The sequence below is a fragment of the Epargyreus clarus genome, unplaced genomic scaffold (assembly GCF_041222505.1).
Source record: "Epargyreus clarus isolate Ecla_fem2 unplaced genomic scaffold, WU_Ecla_fem_2.2 ptg000019l, whole genome shotgun sequence".
Taxonomy (NCBI): domain Eukaryota; kingdom Metazoa; phylum Arthropoda; class Insecta; order Lepidoptera; family Hesperiidae; genus Epargyreus; species Epargyreus clarus.
Genome location: NW_027332227.1, coordinates 4,418,054 through 4,443,537, shown reverse-complemented (window position 1 = coordinate 4,443,537; position 25,484 = coordinate 4,418,054). Strand labels below are relative to the sequence as shown.

General features: G+C 34.0%; 3 protein-coding genes across 3 annotated transcripts in view; 2 read left to right on the top strand and 1 right to left on the bottom strand.

Moving 5' to 3' along the window:
* Positions 1-371: 371 nt before the first annotated feature.
* On the top strand, positions 372-15,728 carry LOC140750088 (uncharacterized). Its single transcript, XM_073083440.1, has 7 exons — positions 372-531; positions 1,426-1,483; positions 10,727-10,895; positions 11,943-12,079; positions 12,988-13,138; positions 14,673-14,739; positions 15,201-15,728. The coding sequence occupies exons 2-7, from the start codon at positions 1,441-1,443 to the stop codon at positions 15,204-15,206; spliced, it is 573 nt and encodes a 190-aa protein (XP_072939541.1). The 5' UTR covers positions 372-531; positions 1,426-1,440; the 3' UTR covers positions 15,207-15,728.
* Positions 15,729-16,844: 1,116 nt separating this feature from the next.
* Positions 16,845-20,043, bottom strand: Cisd2 (CDGSH iron sulfur domain 2). Its single transcript, XM_073083502.1, has 3 exons — positions 19,716-20,043; positions 18,546-18,754; positions 16,845-17,499 (listed from the first exon to the last, which is right to left on the bottom strand). Exons 1-3 carry the CDS (start codon positions 19,810-19,812, stop codon positions 17,407-17,409), a joined length of 399 nt encoding a protein of 132 aa, XP_072939603.1. The 5' UTR covers positions 19,813-20,043; the 3' UTR covers positions 16,845-17,406.
* Positions 20,044-21,072: 1,029 nt separating this feature from the next.
* Positions 21,073-25,484, top strand: part of Efa6 (Exchange factor for Arf 6) — a 36,795-nt gene continuing 32,383 nt past the window's right edge. Inside the window, exon 1 of the mRNA XM_073083923.1 lies at positions 21,073-21,396. Within this exon, the coding sequence (XP_072940024.1) occupies positions 21,262-21,396 (135 nt within the window). The 5' untranslated portion in view covers positions 21,073-21,261. The remainder of the gene's footprint in view (positions 21,397-25,484) is intronic.

The window sequence follows — 25,484 nt, the reverse complement described above, 5'->3', positions numbered from 1 at the left end:
AAATATAGTATCATTAATTCCACATACAGGCATAAATACTTACTTAGGCATAGATACTCGCGTACTAAAAACGTACTTAGATTGCTATTCGTAAATCGGAAGTAATAGTACTAATTAATATCTAATCAAACCATAAGTTGAAAGCAAAAAGTCTTTACAATTGCATACAACTACGATTGTAAGAAAATACCAGCAAATTCTAAGTAGTGCCAGTAGGATAATAAATTCTTAATTTAGCAATAAAGAATAACGATCAATGTTTGATAAATTTCATGATTAAGATAGAGGATACCGTATCCAATGTGATTTCAGTTGAATTTCCTGCCTCGCATCCGTGAGGTCAGCGGACTTGCTCCCGCAGCGGGTGCGACACGGGTGCGCAGGCGCAAGCAGTTTGCCGCGAGCCGCCGACACACGCGCGCGTATTGCTCCACATTTATTTTCAAAAAAACAAGTGACAAAGCCAGTGAACATTTTAATTAAGTTCGGGTGTGACTTTAGTTCCATCGGATCGCATCCCAACGAGTCCAGGTATTTTTAGAGGCATACATTAATTGTCCCGGAACTGGTTATCCAGTTTTGCTTCGCGAAAGTGCACGTCTTGTACCTGGATTTACCGGATTGTTAAGGAAATTGAACCTAAAATAAGTGTATAATATATATAGGTTGCCTGTGTTTAAAATATATCTATAAACGTCTTGTAATTAAGTATCTAACCAAGAAATACTTCAGGAGTATTGATTTCATGCGTGCTATTATGTGTTTATATTTAGCATTGTTATTTCGAATTGATGATAAAATCGTTTGTCTTAACTTTAAAATAGAGCGACTCTACGAAGACATAAATTACATACATTTTAATAAGTAAGCTAAATTTTATAAAATCAATAGAAATATCATAGGTGCTGATTCTTCAATATTACGTAAATCTGAAAACTTAGGATTACCTGTCGTTCCTCTTTCAGAATTCTTTATTATTATCTTATGATTTCTTTATTTAATTATAAATTTTACAACACTGTTTTTATTGATATCAACGATCCATACCTAAAATGATAAATATATTGAGAAATTGAACGTAGAAGTACTTTTGGTTTCTATAAAATATTTTAAGTAAACTTGAAATTTACGACTATGGTAATGTGGTCAGCGCGTCACACGCTTCATTACCACAACAAGATAAAGCCAAATTATAAGTACAAATGACCTATTCGAGTTGTAATCAAGCAACCAGTAGCAGACACTTGATAAACGTACACAATGGTCGCCTAGTACTGAGTAGAATGTAGATAATAGGATCAAAATGTGTAACCAAGCTCTTTGTTTACTTACTGTGAAATATTAACGTAGTTTGAGTGAAATATTTAGGTCTAGGTATCTTTAATGGCCCGCATACGAGATACAATAGTTATTTACTGTTTTCAGGCCCCGTGTAATGAAATGGCGCAGTACCAGATCCTATGTTTGATTATCGCTACGTTGGGTAAGATTTTTCTTTATAAAACTTAATCTTATTAGAAATCAATAGGTAACCTGTTTACACTTAGTTTTCCTTCTAATATATGGAATTATGCCAAACACTGGCAGTCACCACTAAGAGTACAAGACTAAGTGATCTGCAACAGTGCAACCATTTTGTTGTGTGTAAATTTTTAAAGCATGTGGAACTCTTCAAAGTTTGGCGACACTTGTGTAATGTGTATTGGCTTACATTAGCAACATTTGCGTCGTTTCATTTTTATATTTAGTGTCTTGGGTAAGGCAGGGATATATTATATTTTTATGGAGCTAAAAACGAGGATGTATCCAATTAATCCGGTTTTTAATAATTATACGAACACCTGTATTCGACTAACCTAACTGAAGTCGATCCCAGAATGTGCAGATGCGTTGCTGGCATTTTTGAACGTTTTAATAGTGCTTTTTCATTAGACTACATGCAGTTTTACAAGCTTACAGCTGGTGGGCTTCCGTATTGCCCTCTATAAAAAGCTCTACAAAAAGGCTGTCAAAAGTCTGAAAATAAAGCTGCCACAATGAAAACAAAGAATGATTTTAAGTTTTAATATTCCACGTCACCTTTATTCTCAATTTCCACGAAGCAATAATGTTCGAACTGCCTTATATCTGTGTAAAAAATATTCGCGGCTTTACCACGACCTTTGACATTCACTAAAGGTTCGCAATTTGCATTTATTTCTCCAAACCGGACTAATCGCGCGCAATGCTACTTAGCAACTTATGGGTCAATGGGAGGGTACATTGACACTAGATAAGATAATTTTTGATGTGAAACATCTATAGCCGCACGTAAAACTGATTTCTGGCGTGGCGACGCATGCAGTAGAGTGTACGGTGTGGCGACGCGTCGCCATGCGCAATCGACACAGTAATACCGTCCTCAGAGGCAACATCGAATATAACTATTACCGAAGTCACTGATTAAACGAATTAAGTAGTCACGATTTGAAATAAATTCGTAAATTTTTGTATTTAATGAAAATAAATGTTTATTCAATAAATAGTCATCGTTATCTGGAAAAAAATCGTAATATTTTATTTTATCATTATGACATATTTAGTTCCTATCACTATATGTTATTTTCTGCATATTACTTTTACAAAATAATGTCGATGTTTCACATCTGCCAGGCGTCCCGTGACGGCTCACATTTTTTTTATCCTCAAGAATATTGTCAGGAACCAAGATTCAATAATAATCATAAGATACAATTTAAAATTAAAAAAGATTTTAAACATAATTTTTCACGTTACATTGAAGTAAACGAATGAGTACTTAAGTACGCTATAAGGAATATTCTGAGAGTAGTTTTCCGCGATTGTCAGATCAAATATTATCTTCCTTTAGTAGAATTAAATGCATGAGTAATAGAATTGAACTAATACCGCTAAATGACAGGGAGTAACGCTAAGTGTGATCAATAACACACGGAAAAAAATATTAACCATAAATGTATGTAAACATACACGTACGTTCTTATATGTAGAGTTGTTGAGCCTTGACGATAATTAAATATAGTAGTTCCGTATTTATAAAAACACTAACAAGGAACGATGTATGGAAAGATATTCTATTTACCAACAAACACTATTTTATTACTATTTTTTTAATATAATATAGTAGTAGCAGACGAGCATGCAGTCCACCTGATCGTAAGTGGCTACTGTCGCCCATAGACATCTGTAATCAACCCCAGTTAAGATTAGATAATCCTATCTGGGGTTGGCCACAGATAGCGGCGCATCTGAGCTACTAAGCTGCAACGCCTCGATAAAGTATGTCTCCCTTACAACAGCAGCACTTAACGCTACTGTTATGAGGCAGAAATAGGTATGGTGGTGGTGCTGCCGTAGTCTAATCAGAAAGGGTTCTGCTCACAGACCTATATCTAGGTCTGTGGTTCTGCTACATTCTATTACTATTTCTATTAGTTATTTCTAACAAAACATTACTAACAAGATGATAATGTTTCGAAAATTAAATGTTTGAATATCTATTTATTTGTAAACAAATTAGATGTATATAACGGAAATTACAATGTAAATTGCGGGGTACAATATATTATATACCTATACATAGTTACATCATATCCTGCCGAGCTACTTAACAATTTTCCGTAGCAGAATCTTCATCATTATTCATCAGTCATCTTTACTACAGGTATGTACTTATCACTAATTGCAATTTAATGGTTCTCGATACAGTAACAGATTCTTAGAAGATATGAGTCATATGGTTTTTGGGATTTATTTGCTACCTGAATGCGTGATCACGTGACCTCATGCGACGAAAATGTAATTCATAGTATTCATACAAGTATTAACTGTGACTTAAGTAGGACTACCATGAGTTTACAAAAGTATTACTCGCTAGCGACTGCGTAAAATAAATGTATGAAAAATTGTACAGCGCCTCTGGTGGTTACTCGTAGAACTAAAATCCGTAGTGACGTAACTCGATACGTAAAAAACCTATCGAAATCAAATCGCTAGCGAATGTCATTATGATCTATTGCCATACAAATTCGGTCCCATGAGTCATTTATTGACAGACGTTGTCAAGAAATACCGTAACGATAGTAGTTATGTTATTCACTAGGAAATGACAATAGTTTTCTATTTACCATTTCTATAGTGGCGTTTCTATGCCAACTTATGGTAATGCTACAGTACGCCGTAACGTAGGAACGTAAATGTCTGCCGTGTGTATAGTAGAAGAGTAAAATTTACATAATGAGTCACCATAATGCAGTGACGTCCATGAATGAATGAGATCTTATCTTAGTATTCACTTAAGCCTTCCATCTGAGTGGAACATTAAGCTCAGGTTACCTATGGGAAACGTGAGGCATGCTTGTTGTAAAGATGGGATATGGGACTTATGGGATGGTATATGCGAGGTACCTGACAAGTTTTATTCACGAGTTTCACGACCGAACGTTTCTTATATACGAGGAGTTATATTAAATGAAACTAGGTTATATTCATCAAATGTTCTTACTAATATTATTCAAGGTTATAAAAACCTTTATGGTTTGACTCCCAAGGCACCACCGCCACACCTGCTTTTAACACCAGTGTTACATGCTGCTGTGTTCCTGTTTGAAGGTTGTCATGAGACAGACATACTTTTTAGAGGCATTCCAGTTCTCAGGGACAACGCATCCATGACCGACCATAGTTAGGACTATAATCTGGGATTAATTACAGATCTCCATGGGCAGTAGTTGCTAACAGGTAGAATGCATTCTGTTTAGCTACTTCTATATTATGAAAATAAATCTGTATACATACCTATTTCTGTGAAACTGTTAACAAAAACATTATGTGCAGATACCTACCTACTATTTTAAACTCCAGTTCTAAAACATCTTGTAAATTTTCACATCCTTTATGTGCAGATATAGTCCGCGCCAAACTGCTAGTCCGATTTGAAGTTGTTGCGAGCAGGTGTAGTCATACAATCTGCTATAGCGACGCGATTCATTTCTATATTCAGAGCAGACTAGCAGTTTTACGCGGACTATACCTACGTACTATATAAAACTCCAGTTCTAAAACATCTTGTAGATTTTCACATCGTTATTTACAGTGCATGCATAACTCATGCATAAACCAACAGTCGATCAAAGTTGGTCCAACGAGAAATCTTGGTCACTTTCAATATCCCCGCGTATACCTACATACGACTTACAAGACGGTCGCACAACTGGTTTTGAGCTCACTTACTCGATTTGCACTTATATTCGCCGATAGTCGATACCAATGAGTTTACACTTTTAGTATACTTCCAGAGTAGGATCGAATTCTTGTACTTATAAAACCTAGTAAGCATATAATCCACCTGATAGGTAAACATTGACGCCCATAGACATTTGTGTTTGTCATCAACATCTTGGAGGAGCCCCATGTCCAGCAGTGGGACATGTTCCAAAAGGAAAGGGGTTTAGCTAAAGTCCAACATGCTGGACAAGTGAGAATTGATACTCTTTACACACCTTTGATAATTTTTATAGAACTGTCAGGGTGCAGGTTCCTCACAATATTTTCCTTCAACATTTTAGCAAGTGATAAATTAATTTATTAATTTATTATATGCACATTATTTTGAAGTGTGTGCTTATTCAAACTTCAGAGCCCCTTACTGAGAGACCGACCAAGCTATCACTACCTCTGTATCTGTGATCAACTCCACTTAAATGCCTGTTAGAAATGGTCAAATTACGGTCTGTGATAAAAAGATTAACTTTTAATAACAGACATTACTCAAAACCCTTTTAACTTCTACAACGTGCAACCTACCTGTTAAACATTTTGTCAAAAGGAGGTCTTATTACATTACCCCTCCAGTAAACATGACCTGCGCCACTATTTGAACAGATAGGTATGTTGGAGATTAATTTTGAGTTCGCAGCAAAAGATAACAAGCACTTATTCAATTCTCTTACCGGACGAGGATCATTTTGGTCAATTTATACTAGTTTCAGCTACCAAATGCCTGAGAAGTAACTGTTGTGTTTATTATATTGTTAGTTACGTACTTGTATGAATCTGTCATTCAGAGAGCACGATGCATTTATTTATTTATTTTGAAGGTGGTAGAACCCTTTGTGGTTCGACTCCGGCGGCACCACCGCCACACCTATTTCTGCCTTATAACAGCAGTGTTAAGCGCTGTTGTTCTGGTTTGAAGGGTGTGGTAAGGGAGACATACTTTTCCCAGGTGTCCCAGCTTAGTCCTCAGAGGTAGCGGCGCATCTGTGGCCGACCTCCGATACGAATATCTAATCCTATCTGGAGTTGATTGCACATGTCCAAGGCAGTAGTCACTTACCATCAGGTAGACTGCCTCTTGTCTACTACTCCATATTATATATAAAAAAAATACTTGACTAGTCAGAGGCAAAATGAAACGATTTTGTTACATAATGCAGTTACCACCATCCCCTTAGTGTCCAAGGACACGGGTCTTCTCTCATAATGAAAACTCTGCCTTAATTTACCACGCTGGTCAAGTTCTGGTTGTTAGACTTCATACACCTTTGAAATTTGAGACCTGTTTTTCTGCACAACTCTCCAACATTAACGTTTCCACGCAATGTTTTCCTGAACCGTTAACGCAAGTAATAATTAATGATTTTACAAAGCATTGATAGCTTAGTAGTTCGGGTGTTCCAATCTCAGGAATGTAGGTATCTCATGTTTTCATTTGCGTATTATAGATGAATGTAGATGTAGATTATGCCTTTTAAAAGAACAAAATCTCTTTCGTCATACATTCCTCGCCCGCTCACTATAAATAACTTTAATCAAACTATGTTTAACTATAAGCACCTGCACAAAGAAACATGTAGTTCTTTGTTTGTTTTGATAGTGTGGCTATGTAACATGGCACGTCCGAGTTCCATCAGATTGAATTAAAACAAAGCTCGCAATCAGCGCATAGCATCGGTGTAGCACGGAAACTGCATTGAGCAATGCATCGGCCCTTCCGGCAGCTGGCCACCGCCGTGCGAAACGTGGCGCCTTAGGATCTTGAAACAAAGGCTTGAGGCTGGGCTACAAAAAGAAAAACACATAGGGCTACAAAAACAAAAGGCTACAATTTTTAATAATCAGTAAAAAGGTTGCAAAAGAGCATGTAGCCCACCTGATGGTAAGCTATTGATACCCACTGACTTTTACATGATCTTTTGAGATTTACTCCAATATTATATCTGCTGCTCTTGAGGGCTAAATTGGAATACAAGTCTGTCACTTAGCAGACCTTTCAAAACCAAATATACCTATTAGCACTTAACACGGTTGTTAATAGGCAGGAATTTGTGTAGCGTTACTAGCGTTGCCGCCTGAGGAGTAGAACAAACGGCTCTATAACTTTAAAATAACTGCCGGATTTACGACTATTTTCAGACCGGGGTTAGAAATTAATAGACTCTCCCAGTGATAAATTGTTAAAAAATGTCACTAAAATGTAATGGTTGAAAATTCCACCTGGAGAATAAGTATAACATTAATAAATTTGCACTCTTTATTACTCAATAAAAACAGCGAGGTACCTAAACGTTATTCAATACGGTCATATAAGTATATAGTTACTTAAAAGGACCTATTTTACTAAGTACTTTCGGTAACTAGATGTTGGCCCCGCGTATTATTATCTTCTGACTCATAGACGCGAGGTACTTGACTAGAATAAAACCTAGAAACGTCGGTCTATATGCAGGTAAAGTATCTGGAAAGATAATTTTATTGATATAAATATAACAACATAGTTTTTTTATGAATAATGTAATGTAGATATATAACATTTTGTTGTAATTAAATAATAATTAGTATTTGAATAAAGAGATGAGAATTTACAACATAATAAATACATATACATATACAAATACATACATACATACATTATAAATTTAACAACCATATTAAAGTTTGCGTAATGTAAGTAACGGAACGTGTAATATTAAGGTAAAAATACGCTGAACATTTTCGTGTAATACACACACATAGGCTAGTGCAGGGGCTCCCAAAGTGTGCGTCGCGGCGCCCTGGTGCGCCGTAGAAGGTAAAGAGGGGCGCCGTGAGTCGATCCGCTAATTAGTTGACACCACAAATATTGGCGTTTTGATTCACATTGATTTGACTGAATAAATATCGTATTTAATTTTTGTTTTTTCTCAAGTATTTCTTGTTGTTTTCCGTTTAAAGTCTTTTAAAATAACATAAGTATGGTACAATTTTATATTGTGGTGTTTAAATTTTCGTTTCGATCAACCTAACGTTACTACTATTATTGTGGGTACCTATTTCTTTCGACTGTCTTCATCTAATAGTTAGCTAGAATAGGGCGCCGTGAAAAAATATCGAACTTGAAACTGCGCCGCGGTTTACAAAAGATTGGGAACCCCTGGGCTAGTGCGTTCGGTTGGAACAGTTAAAATTTGTCCAACGGAATGCCGTGCGTTTAGATATGTACCTATAATAGCCAAGTAACATATTAAACTTATAAATGTTTATTTACACTTACTTCTTATTGATGTTAAGTCTGAATTTAAGATCAAGTTATTTGTTTATAATTTCAGACCAATAGAAAACAATTTTGATTTTCGTATTAATAAATAGATATGTGCTTTCTCAGTCTCGGCTCTGTGTAGTCACTGGTTAGAATGACAAAGAGTAATGGTACCACAGAGACATGCGTTCTACGAGTTCATACAAAATGTATACAAAGTAGCTTATCACCAGTCACGTCGAACGATTAACGTAATGTAATTTGCAAACCGTCTTGTTAATCTAATCGCGCGTATCAGGAGTCGCGTGTAAGTGCCGTAAGTGCAGTTCAAACAAGTTCACGTTTTACATAAGCAATTCAGAAGTAAAGCAGATTACAACGCGCACCTCGTTTAATGCAACGTATTTGATTAAAATATGTAAATGCATTCTGTAACACTGTCTTAAGATACAGGACGTGGCTCTTATGTTTACAGAAAGTCCCTATATCTGACGCATTTAGGTCCAATGCTGCTTAGAGGCTCTGACGGCGTAATGGCAGTAGACATTACGGATAAGATACCAATTTACTTGCGTGTCCAATTAACTCTAATAACATGTCACAACCACATACTAAGATACAGCTGAACGGACAAAGAATCGCTAAATCGCTAAACATAACGTCGAGTTATAAATAAAAGATTCAGTCGATTTGTCTTGCTAAGGTACTTTCACTTTGAAATATGAGGTTACCGGAGTATCTCGAAGCGGATAAATCCGTGTTGGTGATTCATTAGACTTCTTAAAGCTTAACTCAGCATGAGGTATACTGTGCCAACCAGTGTTTTTCAAAGCGTCGCGACCTCCTGAAAAGTCTTAAAGAGATGAGATGTCTTAGAGAGATAAATTAAACGGTATAGAAAAATCTCAAAAATATATTTTATCTCTGATAGCGTTAATGAAAGGCGCTTCGCTACGTATTTTTTGTATGCCTGTTTCAGATACTTAATTATACTCGTACATTTAATTGTTATATTTAACATCTCATTTTATTCATATAGGTAAGTATAGTCCGCGTAAAACTGCTAGTCCGCTCCGAATATAAAAGTGAATCGCGTCGCCATAGCAAATTGTATGACTACACCTGCTCGCAACAACTTCAGAGCGGACTAGCAGTTTTGCGCGGACTATACAAATGTACAAATTTCATATTTCTTGGCGGTAGGGGGTCTCAAAAAAAATTTATCTAGTAAAGGGGTCATGTTTTGAAAAGATTGAAAACCATGTGTTATTTTATCGATTTCAAAAATTTTGAGAACCGGGTCTTGGGCACCGTTAAACACACCAGTGAAGTATCGTCTGACCCCCTAATTGAATTGTTCTGTTGGCCGCGGCGTTAAAATGTTTACTTTTGGATAAGCTAAGTGGTACTCCACGTTTCTTATTTGAACTTTACTGCACTACCTTCTATATGTGGAAATTTAAAATCAACATTGAGTCGCACTGCGCGATAACGGTATCCAGCGGTTTTAAGAAGCTCCTAATGCATGAGGTCAAAGGCCAATTTGATTGTTATACGAAATAAATGGTTAATACGTCGCCACGTAAGTGTAGGATAAATGCATAAAGTTACTCCGCGGAGTAATACCAGTTGACCATCACAATAAACGTCTGTGCAATTAAGTTGTACGTACCGATGAAAAGAATGTAAATTGTGGAATTGAACTTTCAATGCGTTCTTTGATTACATTTTCTTGGATTACGTAATTATCTTATGTAATGTTCAATACGACTACTTTGACGACGATAAGACTACTTTGAGCAACTTATTGCACGCTCTTGCCCGTGGATTCATCCGAGCAGGCTACATTTAGGGACCACGTTAAAAAGCAGGTTACCTGGTAATTTAGGTCATAAACTATCTGTGTGCCAAATTTTATTTCTATCCGATCAATAGCTTTTGCGTGAAAGAGTAACAAACAAACATCCAGCCCTACAAACTTTCGCATATATAATATCAAGTAGAAATAAAAAATAATAGCTATACGTAAGATCGATTGAGCTCTTGATCATTCCCTATTAGGAAATAGAATTAAAATACAATTAACAATTTATAAGCAACAGTTCGCATTGCAGCATCACATAGATACAATCAGCCATTTACATCCTTTAAGGTTTTGTTAATAATAATAACATGGTCTTTTATTGACAGGTGCCAGGTTATGTCAAAGCCAGAGTTCCTCCAGCCCTGATCAGCCAGTGGTTCAGAGTACACTCCCAAGCCTGGTAAGGGAGGTGGAAGATAACAGCAGGTATAAGACTTTGGAGGCCAACGCAACTCTACTGAAGCTGTTGGTTGACGACAAGGATGGTGTGAGCAGGTAATTTAAAAATTACTAAACAGTTAAGGATTTTACTAAGCGCACACTCGAGGTCAAGGGTTTCATAGTTGTAAGGAACATTTATGTACAAAAATCGATATAATTTGTATTTATATTTCTCGCTTCTTAAAGAAACTGAAAAACATTGAGTTTATTAAAAGAAAATGTTCTAGTACTTCTTTAGTTTTCTTAAGATTATTTTCCATTTGGCTAAGGAACCCTCAAAATAATTATTATGTTCAGTCAAGTATGATCAAACCTTGAACACTTTAGGGATATTACATTTTTTCCTCTTGCACGGTTTCTTATAAAGCGTAACCTGATAGGTAACTGGAAAATAAGGCTCTTTTTGACGTCTCCAATATAAATGAGTATTCGAAGGGCAATCAGGCGGATAGAATGTCCTGTCGATAATCACGCGATGTTTTAAAATTAGAAAGTGTAAAAATAACTACAACTCCTCCTACGCGCCAGCGGTTTAACAGCGGGGCGGCCAACCGCACATCGAGCCGTTAACCAGTTTAATATGCAACGCTTTATTATAGGTAATATAGGAGTAGCAGACGAGCATGCTGTCCACCTGATGGTAAGTGGCTAGTGCCGCCCACAGACAACTGTAATCAAAACCCCAGATAGGACTATATTACTACCTGAGATCAGCCACAAATGCGCCGCTACCCCTAAGGACTGAGATGAAACTACTCAGAAAAGTATGTCTTACTTACCACACCCTTCAAATCGGAATACAGCAGTGCATAACACTGTTGTTATTAGGCAGAAATAGGTGTAGCAGTGGTGCCGCCAGAGTCGAACCACAAAGGGTTTTGATTGTAAGCAGTTTAACCAAAATGAAGAGTTAGCCGCCCTTGCGGTTAACCGCTAGTGCGTAGGAGGGATAAGTAACGTTAGGAATCGTTATTTACCACTTTCTTTCAATCCTCATATTATATTCTTATACTTATAGGTAGGTAGGCAGGGTAAGTAAATAGTGTTTTGTATAGTCAAGAGTAGAATTTTATTTTATCAGGTATTATGAAATAATTTCAGATCGGAGGTATTTGACATGCTCCACTCTCGCGATGACAACGAAGATCACATAGATCTACCAACATTTCCTGAAGACACCGAAGAAGGGAGAGCTGACGTGCCACTGACGCCGGATTCACAGGCTGAGTTTCTGCAAGGTATCTTAATCATCTCCACTTTTCTTGCTTAGGAGTATATGTTAAATCATTTAAGAACGCCAAAAAGCTCAATAATGACCTATAGATAAATAAGATCTATTCAATCCTATACAAGGACACGAGCAGTTTATGTCAATGATCCTATACCTAAAACTTATCCATAATCTTATAAGGTTGACTTAACAGATAATTAATAACCCTTACTTGGCAGTCAGGTAAAAATAACGCTCAAATAATCTTAAAGATTAATGCTTTCAATACCTCGCTAGATGATAAAGACCTTTTTATTATTTTTGCTTTCATACGCTGACGTTTCTGGGATAAAACGAAACCAGTTTTGTAGCCACCTATCTACATTGACAGGTGCACATAATCTTCCCACTAGTCAAGATGGTTGGAAGCGTACATAGCGTGCGATGCATAGTACTCGATTAGGTACTCGTACTTGCTTCGCTCCCGACTTCGTTTAAGCGCAAACGAAAGGTGTAAATGATTAAAGTTAGCAATGTTGTGTTAAAAATTACGACACCTATGTATTTAAGAAGAGATAGGCCACCGAATAATATGTTCCCATCGTTGTCGTAATTTTAGGAGATCGTCATTTTTCGATCACCTGTCGACGGTATCTATTCATTGAAGTATCCTATCTAGAACTCTAACAAGTTTTCTGCAAAGCCGTCTTACCAGCTGTGTTCCCCACAAATTATTCGTATGAAACGTGTTACAAAGACCGCCGTTAAAAAGTGCTCAAAAAGCTAAGCGTCCTCAGCATATCGTTGTTTTTGATAACTACTTTGAAACTACAATAGACTTATTATGGTAGATCGTTTGCATTATCTCAATTAGAAAATAAAGAAAACTGAGGTATTATTATTCGTGTATAGCTAAAGTTTTCACAAAATCAACAGCCGAAGACTCCGTGCGTAAGGACTCGCAAAGGCGGTACGCAGCGACGAGAGGCGAGCCCATCGGCGCAGCAGCGGGCATCATGGTCGTGGTCACCTGCAGCATCGTCTGTCTCGCTTACACTGCGCTCATCGTGTGGAGACGGATATATATGTGAGTATGGCTTATTATCGAAATAGACCAATGTTACAGCAGAAGTACCTACAGACTTGCATTTAAAACTTGCACGGTGTGCACTTAGGTCTATTTTAATTTTTTATGTTATATAGGAGTAGGATACGAGCATGCAGTCTACCTGATCGTACGTGGCTACTGCCGCCCATGGATATCTGTAATCAACCCTACATAGGATTAGGTTCCTATTTGAAGACGGCCACAGACAACACTTAATTTTATATACGTATTGCACTCTAGTGCATGGAAAATTAATGTACAATAAAGTCCCGTAAAATATGAGGCATTTAAGTTTTATTATAGACTAGATGACCCGGCAAACTTTGTACTGCCTCAAAATCTATTTATCAAATATATTATATATAAAATATAGCCTATGTTACTGGTAGATAATGTAACTTTCGAATGGTGAAAGAATTTTTAAAATCGGTCCAGTAGTTTTTGAGCCTATTCATTACAACCAAACAAACAAACAAAGTTTTCCTCTTTATAATATTAGTGTAGACTTATAGAGCACTGAGTTACTAGTCACCGGTACTTACGTTGCAAATTGCTATAACAAATATAAGGTAGTTAATAAGTAGGTACTTTATCCTACTGATAAATGATACCCACGCTACCCACTGAAACTAGTAAGTAGGTACTTAACTATACGCTCTTTTATCTTATAGAGGTAAAGTTCTTGTGATAAAAGTACCAAAATAACTTTATCCGCGTCTATATCATAACACATTGACCCATCGTTAAAGTTAACACTGAAACTAAACATCTTCCCTAACCAATTTATAGGCGTATGTTTTTCAAACTTAAATATTTTATATCATAAAAGATCCGCCAGATAACATTTTACGACAGTATAAACATCGATTCGAAGTTTTTTATGGCTACACAACCATTTACTACAAGTGAACGCTTATTTGAGGCTTCACTGTGACCGTAAACCGGCTATTGTGGTAACCTAATATCTGTCTTCCTGACGTCCCCTGTTCGCGTAGGAAGCGTTCAACAGGAATAAAAAGTATAGTCATAACTTAAAATTCTACGTCTTTAGTATGACTTTAGAAGTTTTTATCAAGCGAGTTTAAATTATTGAAAATTGTATCGTAAATAAAATAATAAAATATAATCGTATACTTACTTCGGTCGGTCGTATACTTACTTACTTCGGTTAAATCATATTTTGTAATAACTCACCCGATCAATTCTAATAAACTCCAAAAGTAGGTATTTCTAGGTTGTTCAAACCAATCACAGTATTCTTTGTAACGATTTGAGGTTTAAATAATAACGCCTGATATACATTATGGCTTGTGTACAATGAACGCAGGAGATAACAGTTTTAACGGTATCGCAGGCGCAATAGACCCACAAATCTTACCGCTATTGAGTTGTTTAAACCAATACCGTTTGGGAAAGTTACCATAGCGTCAGTCATATACCATAAACCTATTTTTACACTAAAGTATCTACTGTAATACTTAGGTACTTATCAATTATTTATTTATATTTCCAGAAAACGAAACGGTCTGAAGCACGAATTGCTTAGGAACGAAGAAAATATAGCCGAAACTAGAATTGAAGTAAGTAAATAGCTTTACAACCCGTAAAACGTCAGTTTCTAATAAGAATATGTCTTCTATCGTTAGTGTCTATGTCCTCAAAGACTTAATTTAGGGAATGGGTGGCCTGGTGATCGCTGCGGCCTTACAAATGTAAGATAGATCTATGTTCAGCAGGAATCTTCCAAAAAATAAAACGATCACAGATGCGATGCCGCTCCGAAGAAATAAGATGGTAAGGTCATACATTATGTAAGTCAACCTGCATTCACACCCTTCCAAAGAAACACAAGAACTTCTTCATACTAGGAATATGGGAGGCAGGAGGAGTGGGTAGATACCCAATAAGAGAATATGTTAAGTAAGCTGTATAAGTATATGTGTAAATACTCGTATGTTTAAGTAAAAAATCGTTTATAAGTCATCCTCAATTCGATTACTGATAATATCAAAACCTCAATATACACTTTCTATTTTTACAGTTGTAAAGTCACGGCGAGAGTTCTGCGATCGGCTCCCACGGCGCTTTGACGATCTACAATTCATAAGTTTAACATTTCGATCGTTAGTCATTGATAAGTAATGAGGTAATTAGAATTAAGTTCATCGAGTCATCAGACATCACATTGGATGAATATGATATCTAATCAAGACTGAGTTGGTAGTTTACTGTAAGATTATATTTTAAACGTGGTCTTGCGATGTGTATGTAACATAATAACTTTGTTGTTTACGAAATAAACTCATTTCATAAATGCGTAATTGATAAAAGCATAATATTGTACGCTTTTAAAATAAAAATTAAAAAATAGAATGTTTTCTTGCAGTGTTTTGGTATTTACTATAACTTAGAAAAGAATAACATAAGTGTGGCGGTGGTGCCTCCAGAACAACGAAGGTTTTACCACCTAAAGCTACTCATTAACTCGTACTAGTAGACTAAAATACACTAGTATTATATACTTTTCATACGTGTAGCTAGTAATTATTATGTTTGCTTTTATAATAAATGTATCTCCTTATGACTAAGTGCTGAAAATAACTACGTAAATACTATTTTCTGAAATCTTTCCACTTTCTTTTCACTTACTCTCTAAAATGATAGACAACATGCTCAATTGCTAATTTTACGTTCTTTTACTATTTTTAAATAATATGTTGTAATATTACTATTTTATTAATATTTTACGACAAAACGATTGTATACTTTTATCCTTGAAAAAAGAAGGCGCTAGGATTACTCAGATATCCTTAATGGCACTATCGAAGTTTTCTAAACATACACTAAATTTGCTCTACAATCTACAAACGTCATCATTTACTAGGCGATCTAAGTTTGCAATTTAAGCATTAATGGTAATTACGCAATTTGTCATTTACAAACAACAAACAAAAACAAAAACATTTTACTTGTACTTTAAAATCATTCTACATCTTATGTAATTGTTTTTAAATAATATTTATATGGTTTTCAATTATATCAATATATAAGTAGCTAAAAGGTAAACTTAAGAAATATTTTTCATACAGAATTTTGATGTCAATCTTTCTTTGTTCTTGTTATTTTTAATTAAGCATTCAATACTACTCTGCTTTTAGCTTTATGTACTAGATACATACGAAAAATCTCATTGACTGCATTGTAAACTGTGCCATCACACATCATTTTCATAAATACCTTGTTTTACAATTGGCATAGTTTAGGATTATTTATTTGTAAAGTCAAAATATGTCTGTGATGTGATTAATAATAAGAATACGATACATATAAATATGTTTTTAATAAATTATTTTCATGTATAAATTGTTTCTTTTGATACTATTATCCTTAGCATTGTCCCTCAAATTTTGTCCATGGTTTGAGCTAGCTATCTATAAGGGTAGCGGTATGAGTTGTAAAATATAAGATTGTATAAGCAGCCAATCCTATGAACAGGTTTCCAACTGAAATAAAGCTATTTTTATCGCTGCTTGTAAATGCTTTACTTGTATGTATAAATAAATATTAAATATCTAAATATTACGTAATAGATTATTTTGTAATAAATTACATAATATCGCAAACGCTGTGAAGATATTGATACTGAGTAAATATTAAAATAGATGTAATCAAATAAAACCAGGTATGAAGCTCAAAACAGATGTTTATTATTAATCTTGTTTGTAAAAATCACTGTAATACAACCAACAACTAATACATCATTGTAAAAAAATGATAACATGAAAATGTACGTCGAAAAATTATTAAAGAAAACAGTATAAAAACAATACTACAATAATTACGCCTGATACTAGTAACTTAGTCAATAAATATAAGTTAGTAAGTAACAATCCCTTTTTGTACAAATTTGGTAACTGATTTTTTAACCGACTTCGTTAAAGATAATATTCCATGAAACCACACCTGTGATGTTTTGTAACATAAATCATGTAGGCTCTAATGTAAGTTAAGTAAATGCAAAGTAAATGTATTTAATTCGTCTAATATTTTCGTTAAAATTTGAAAACTATTAAATAGTCATTCAATGTAGCAGTTATTATGACTATATTTCAACAAATAGTAAAAAACAATGGTTATAAACAATATTTATCTATGACAAACTTGTACAAATATCTCAGATGTGTGTCTAATCTTATCTGATCACAATTTATCACCTGTTTGCAAAGGTTGTGTTATACTTTGTAGTATTACTTGTTTTCCTTATGCTTAACAACAACAGGGCCAGTGTTGTCGCCTGTCGCCTTGTTGTGGGCACCGTGGGCGCCATCACAGTAGGGCCACTGAAACAGAAACATTGAGAAATATGAATACATAATACTGTTGAGAAAGTTTGCTTCCAAAATAACACACAATTTAAATCCCGTAATTATGCAGGCTTGCCTGTTATAAAAATAAATATTAGTGATCATCCAAAATTGTTTATTTTTAGGTAAAACTGAACCTTCCGCTGACTTGTGCCTATTTCTTCCAGAAACTAAAACTTTAGTTGATCACTAATACATAGATATAATTATATATTTTGTGCTATCCATAAATATATAGCAATAAGATAGATATATTAGAATATTTTATAATGTTCTTTTGTTCTTATTTAGTTCATTTCTGTATCATCATATTGTTTATTTATGACCTTGTTAAAATATATTCTAGTGCCACTTACATAAAAGGAAATATTTAAATACATACAAATTTAATACAGGAGTAATCTCATGCACTGCTATCACATGCAACAGATAAGGTGATAAGAAACCATGTAGGTCACACATGACAGAAATAAGTCTAACATACACAATCTAACATTTTGCACATGTTCACAATATTTATAAGTTTAAATGAGACCTTAAAATTGGGACAAGGTTTTTTCTCTCTAAACTAGATCTGATAATTCATAACAACATAACAAAGAAATTCACTATGTAAGACCTCAACCTAAAAACCTACTAAGTAATGGGATACTTTATTCTGGAGCAGTGATAGGTAAGTAGTTTGATATTCATCCTCTAAATCTGGCATCTAAGGTTCAAATCTCAGACCACTGACTTTAGAAACTTGTGAATTAAAAAATTATCATCACTTTAATAAAGTAAGGTGAATGAAAACAACATGGGATAACATAAAAAAAGTTCTTTGAGATAACTCTGCCAGCATTGCAGACTATGGCTTCAAAGATTTGACTTTGAGAATACCTGAGCTCATCAATGGTAATGGTGATAAGTTCATGAACTATGCTTTATTCTAAGAATTTTGACACATTTATTTAATTTAATTTAGTATATTAATACTCTGAAAATTCTAAGAATTAATAGAAGTTGTAATAAATACTCACATTCTTACTCCTCCAACATCTACAGAACACTGCCTTCTCAGTAATATCTTCAATATCAATAAAGTCTACCACTTTTTCTATATCCTTCCTGATTCCAGGGTTGATCTGGCCACTGCCAGCTTCCCGGGCCTTCTTTATGGTCTGGTATGAGTAGTAGGATATGCCACCGATAGCCAGGGTTGGTGGCAGAAGGGCACACCAGTCACGCACTACAAAATTATGTTAAAATTGAATTGAATCATAAAATAAATAAAGAGTAAATAACTTTGTGCTATATCAACCACAAATAGAAGTACTAGCTTCTTCCAATGGATGTTAGGGGAACCAAATAATTTCCTTTATTAATGATCAATTGATCAATCAATCCAATTCTTCCAAATTCAGCTTAGAAATTGTTGAATTTCGATCTTTGGTGGGCAATTATAGGTAAGATGAATTATAACAGTAATTAACAAGCATAAAAAATTTGTTCAAGGAGGCAGACAGAAGTAAATCCCTTAAAGAATATTCATATATTTCACAGGACAACATGCTATTAAGAGCAATTTAGTAATTAAAAATAAAAACCCCACTTTATAAGAGGCATATATAGAGGTCCATAGTGTACTTTCAAGGCTGTTCAAAGGCATTTTTATGTGAAGAACTAAAGTAAGAAATAAAATATAACAAATATTCTGAACATAAAATAAATTAGCCATAATACATAAGATAAAAATAAACAATTAGGTGTGTCAAATTAGTACCAGTCCTTACAGATAAGTTATCAAGATTTTACGACAATCTTAAAGCTTAAACAATGGTAAGTAACTGCAGAATCATGTAATGAATTATTAATGATTACAATTAAGCATTACTGGGACAGGAGATAAATTATCAGCAAGTGTGTCAGTGGCCTTGGAATACCTCTATGCAAGCTGTTATGTATCGGATACATTGTACTTTCCCATTTCAAAATGCCTTTTCACTACACCTTGACCTCTTTTTAATGCACTTTCATTAGTTTTTTGACTTTTTTTAAATTACGATCAAACAATATCTGGAGAGTGGCTTGGCTAGGTCATACTTAATACTTTGAGTCAACAAAAGCATTTATGTCAATTAAATATAATAGACACAAAAAACGTGAAGCAAATTATAAACTGAATGAGGAAAAACAAAATAATAACTCACCACCAAGCCGAAACCAGCCTCCAATGGAATCCGGTATCGGTAAGCCAGCCAAATAATTCGGAATAGTGACTTTGACAATGTTGGATATAAAATACATGTTGGATTCTAACTTCTAACGAAATATGAAAACACGAAAGCTTACAATATAATCACGCTCACACAGTTACAGGTTAGAAAGTTACACAATTCAAAACAGTTAAGAGCGAATATGTTTATACGTATATACCACAGACTACTACTTAGTACAAAAATAAAATATTTAAAAAACTTTAATTCGCAGAAAGGTTGATTCACCTGATTGTGACGTTACGAATTTATTTCCACACTCAAAAATCACAACTGACGTGTAAATGTGGCAATGCAGCAAGCGGCCTGACAGATTATTAATGTTGCCAAGTTACCAATTTTGCCTTATTAGTTATAAATTTATGTCGAAAGATTTTCAACCTGCCATTGATTTTCTCGGCAAAGCTACATCTCCTTATTGCCTATATCCAATGATATGCTTGGCTGGTTTACAATTTTATATTTACAATCATTTTTATATTTAAATAAAATCGAAAAAAACATGCTACAGTTAATATAAATCATTTAAACTGGAAGTTAATAAGGCAAGGTGTAATAGACCATTTCGTTACAGTTCAATTTTTGGCTCTTACCCGATCTCATTTTAAAGAAGTTCCTTGTCAGAAGATCGGGAAACATCAATAAATCAATGAAATTGATAAAAATATGAATATCTTCTACTATCAGCCATCAAGGCCATCATAAGCCGAACATCCAGAAGAAGGGCAGCTGGTGTATAGAACGGTGGCTTTTGCATTTCTAGAAGGTTAGGCGTTATATTTTCTAATAAATAATTAGGTACCTGATAGGTACTGTATCAGATACGTGATCAATAGGCATTTACAAAGGACAAAGAAGATTGATATTTTTAAATGTAAGTATGATGAGGTAAAGAAAATAAAGGTAGAATGACATGCCAAATATTTAAAATATATTTATTCGATAATTTTGTATTATATTTTAAAAAGTCTTGTATTTTTTCGATTTATGAGTTAATATCGGCACAACATTTCTAAGATTAATTTTAGGGAGAATAAAATATAGAGCTAGTAACATTAGCATTTTGGTAACTACGTAAAATACGTTATCTTTTTTTGTTTCTACAATAAAACGTAAAATATTAAAATTCTTTTAGATATATTTTTTACTTTACATAAGGAAGAATGATCGATTGATGATTTAATTGATAAGAAAACATTTTTAATAACAAAAATACGATACTTATTTCAGCCATCAAAACCATAAACTCAAAGAGTACGGTAAGACCAAAAACAATAAACTATAAATCTTTTCAAAATTTATTTATCTGTACCTGTCGTCGCTTTGGATGGGTGCGCTTGCCTATCGTACGTTGTAATTATGAATCTTTTCATTAGATTTATTGAGTAATATTTCTATGTTATAGCTTTTATGTGATAGTAAAGAAGTGTAAATAGTGAATTCCATTGGAGGATTGGTCCAATGCTGTCGTCTGCCGAATATGGCTGACGAAAGACTAGTGGTCCTGAATCGTTGTGACAACTTAGGGTTTGGATTTTCTCTACTTGGTGAAGCCGGTTTGCCACATATTATATACGAAATCGAAGAAAACTCTCCTGCAGCTCGCAGCGGGGAGGTAAGTCGCGAACACACTGAATATTAGAGAAGCTCGTGAAACTTGTAACAAATACTAGAACAACTAAAGCTATGTCATCGCTGTTATATTTTTCTTTTCTAAAACTATTATTCCTGATTTTCTATGATAAAAAGTCTATATTTAATCGTGTTAACAATAGAGCTTTCCATATTATTTTCAATTTCTAGAAAATGTATTTAATACATTTTATTTACTTAATTGAATTCCTGTGCATTATGTACTATATTCCATATATTTACCTTATTATTAATCAAACTACTATAAATTATAACTTATTACTCTTTAAAAGTATTACCCTCTTTTTATTCTCCTGTCATATACCATATGCAAATCAGCTGACTGTAACAGATGTGAAACATATCCTTCAATTTTCCTTATATTGTGTATAGTATCATTAACCAACCTAATAAGAGTAACATTCACACATAAAAACATATTTTTCTGTTGTATGAGGTTAATATTTAAATAACATTGTTTTTGGATCTTAAAATTATAATAAAAACATTACCTTATAAGGAGTCATAGTCATGGTGAATAAATAATGAGAGAATTAAGATAATTACAAAAAAAGAAAACACTATAATACTTAAGTTATAAAAGTTTCTTAGAGATTTCTCAGTACACTTTCTAATCTTACACTTGTTACCATTAGATCTGCAACATTACATAAAACCAATAAACATGAATAAATTATAGCATACATTATATACTGTTCAGAAGAGTATGTGAAGATTGAATGTAATATTGAAAATACAATTATAAGGTGAAGTAGATCAAGGCCTTATTAAAAAAACACTTGACAATATTAAAAGAAATGTTACCTGTAACATGTATTACTGAAAATTATATTACTTTATGTTTTATTATGCACATATTCTCACATTTGATATGAACTAGTTGTGCTTGATGTTTTGTTAATAATGACTAATTATTATTATTAATTTGTCATAAACATTTCAGTGAAGAGATCAGTAAACATGTTTAAATGCCACGATTTTATGATACATCTAATCTAACACAGTAATACAATTTATGAGCTTGCAATTGGTTGACCTTCAATCTTTTCAAGTGTAGCATGAATGCATGCGATTGAGATTACTATGGAAACCGTTGTTAAGAGTTGAAGTCAAACACACTTTGTTTTTTGTTGAAGAATTATGTTTACTACTGTTTTTGTTTTGTTGTGCACATAAGAACAGTTTTGTCAATTTTAATAGTTTATGTGATTTTTATAAAAACTTCAAAACTCTATTTTGTATATGGTAACATTAACAAAATATAATATAGGTAGATTATTTATTTGTATAGTTAAATCATACATCCACCAAAGGTAATTTTTTTTTAATTACAATTCACATATGTATTGTTATCAAAAACATGTTAGGATTTTTATATATATGTAATAAAATAAAATGAATTTATTCAACATTGTTAAATGTGTGAACACTCAGAAGATGTAGCAAGCGTGTGCATGTGTGCATAATGTGGTCAGCTCAAGGCAAACGAGTTTAGGGACTCATTTTATGCAAATGTACTGCTCATTGTACACTAATTAGTCGAGATGTAACATATTTGCAGAAGTTTAATTCAAATAAGGAGCTGTTATTTCATATATCCACAACTCACACGCCAAATGGATTATTTATTTGCATTATCTGCCCTTTTTAGCCTATTTAATGTTGCTTGCCATGAAACAAAACCTTTAAATGTCAGGTGGAGATTGAATGAATGCATCGAGATTATAATTTTATAAATACTATATTGTGCTGTCAATATTTTTATTGCCCGGTTATAAATTAACTTCAGTATCTAGGCAATAACCATGTCAAATGTCACTGTTAGATAAATTGCATCAAATTGTATTTACTGCTATTTATGTGGTAGTAAATTGTGTACAATATTTCCATCAAATCATTTCTTTGTTTATTATCTTATTACTTATAAAAAAAAATGTGAGCCGTCACGGGACGCCTGGCAGATGTCAAACATCAACATTATTTTCTAAAAGTAATATGCAGAAAAGAACATATTGTGATAGGAACTAAATATGTCATAATAATAAAATAAAATATTACGATTTTTTCCAGATAACGATGACTATTTATTGAATTCGATTGCGCATGGCGACGCGTCGCCACACCGTACACACTACTGCATATAGACTGTATATACATACCACGGCATGCGTCGCCACGCCAGAAATCGGTTTTACGTGCGGCTATAGATGTTTCACATCAATAACAAGCTAGTATGTACCTACGGCTAACACATGTAGTTAGTTTATAAGTTATCTAAAAGATCTATTAGTTTTGCAAAATTGTATCCCGTTTCATTACTCTGGTACAAGCCAAATGAGAAAGAAATCTTGGCTGTTATAATTCCTTTGTTGGTAATCAGTCAACAGACCATTATAGAACTTGTTGAATGGAGAATACTTTTAGAAGAGACTAATTAATGCTTTGATCTCTTAAAAGTTGCGATTTCTTTATCTTCCGCTATTGTTCATGCATTCTGAACATTGACAACATATAAGTTCTAAGCTATTATGTGTTAGAAATTCTTCATATATACTTTATTTTATGTCCAATGATGTCATGTGCTTGCATAGTATTCTGGTAGTTCTCTACCCAGTTTCATATTGTATCTTGCAATTGTACGTTGTACATCCTTCCATTGGGTTTTAAATCCCGTAAAAATAGTTATCCAATCCCTTTCACCTCTTAAAACGTAACACATATTCAAACCAACCTAAAACTACTTTATATAGCATGATTGTTATTAAAGTACACTCATGTTTTGATAACAAAACAAGTAACAATGCCAAATTGATGCAAATTTTATTGATATTTGGGTGCAGAGAGACGATTCTAATTGGTCGATGTAAAGTGTCTTATTATTAGACATAATGTTGGAGCACTCGGGCCGCAATCGAGACGACCTGATGACGCACTCGGCTAGGCAGTCGACAACCCAACGAATTAAATTTACCCACAAATTACACCAAGGACATTGGATCTACTTTATTGTAACTTGTGCGAAAATATTTTCGCGCACTTTGTCAGCTGGGAAAGTCCAATATATTCGATTGGTCGATTTGCAAACGTTTAGAAATTAGGATTTTAGTAAGATGTCTAATTCTTGAAATCTTAATTTTTGTTAGTTGCAGTTTCTAAACGATAAGACACTGATAACGGCATGAATGCTTGTAAGTTTGTTTAGATCGACCCTCAAGTTAGGTAATTAGATTATTTAATCCTTTCATAATTGCCTGAACTACTTATCTATGGCCTGGACCGTGGAAGTGACACTTTAAAGAATTCACTAGAAAGTGTAGGAACTCATTCCCGAAGTCGAACGTATATTAAATTAATTATATACAAGTCAACTAATTTATGATTTAGAAAATCATGTTAACAAATTATTCTGCAAAATGTACGATATTTATCTAATTAAAGTTACGTAGTAAGCTTAATTTCAATGATTTATAAATAAAGACCGGTTTGCGGGTTAACTGAACGAACAACTTTTTCTATAGAAAGTAGCATCGCCATATCGATAATGACAAGTGACGACAAAATGTTGTAATTTATTACCGCTTTCAGTTTTCTAGCTATTCATTAGCTACTTCAATCATCTCGCGAGTGTTCGATAGAGATAAATCGACAAGGTCTTACGTCTACAGTCTACACTATGTACGAAAATAGCTATTATAAGTACGTTAAAACTGGAATTATTTGTACAATGCCAGCGCTAACCGTGCAATGCTGGAAAAAGTATGAATGAACTTGAAATTTAAATTGAATGTTTTATAATATCGTGATATAGCAAACATTAGAATTATGTAGGGTTAACGATTGCCAAGCATGACTCATGCGATAATAAGAAAACAATGTACATAAACTTACATAGAGTAGAGATAACGTTAGTAGGTATACGGTTGCAACTAATCAAGAAACTTATAAAAACCTACATTAGTTAGTCTCGCGAGCGTCGTAACGTAATCAGTGTATTATGTCATAGATATTTCATATTCATAACATGTAATTGTAATACGGTCGAGTCGGTTG

Excerpts from the sequence above, each read along its gene's own strand:
- Cisd2 (XM_073083502.1), bottom strand. The coding sequence starts at position 19,812 with ATGTATTTTATATCCAACATTGTCAAAGTCACTATTCCGAATTATTTG. Across the intron at positions 18,755-19,715 it reads AGGCTGGTTTCGGCTTGGTG|TGCGTGACTGGTGTGCCCTT; the intron begins GTGAGTTATTAT and ends ATAATTTTGTAG. Across the intron at positions 17,500-18,545 it reads GATGTTGGAGGAGTAAGAAT|TGGCCCTACTGTGATGGCGC; the intron begins GTGAGTATTTAT and ends TTTCTGTTTCAG.
- LOC140750088 (XM_073083440.1), top strand. The coding sequence starts at position 1,441 with ATGGCGCAGTACCAGATCCTATGTTTGATTATCGCTACGTTGG. Across the intron at positions 1,484-10,726 it reads TTTGATTATCGCTACGTTGG|GTGCCAGGTTATGTCAAAGC; the intron begins GTAAGATTTTTC and ends TTTTATTGACAG. Across the intron at positions 13,139-14,672 it reads GTGTGGAGACGGATATATAT|AAAACGAAACGGTCTGAAGC; the intron begins GTGAGTATGGCT and ends TTATATTTCCAG.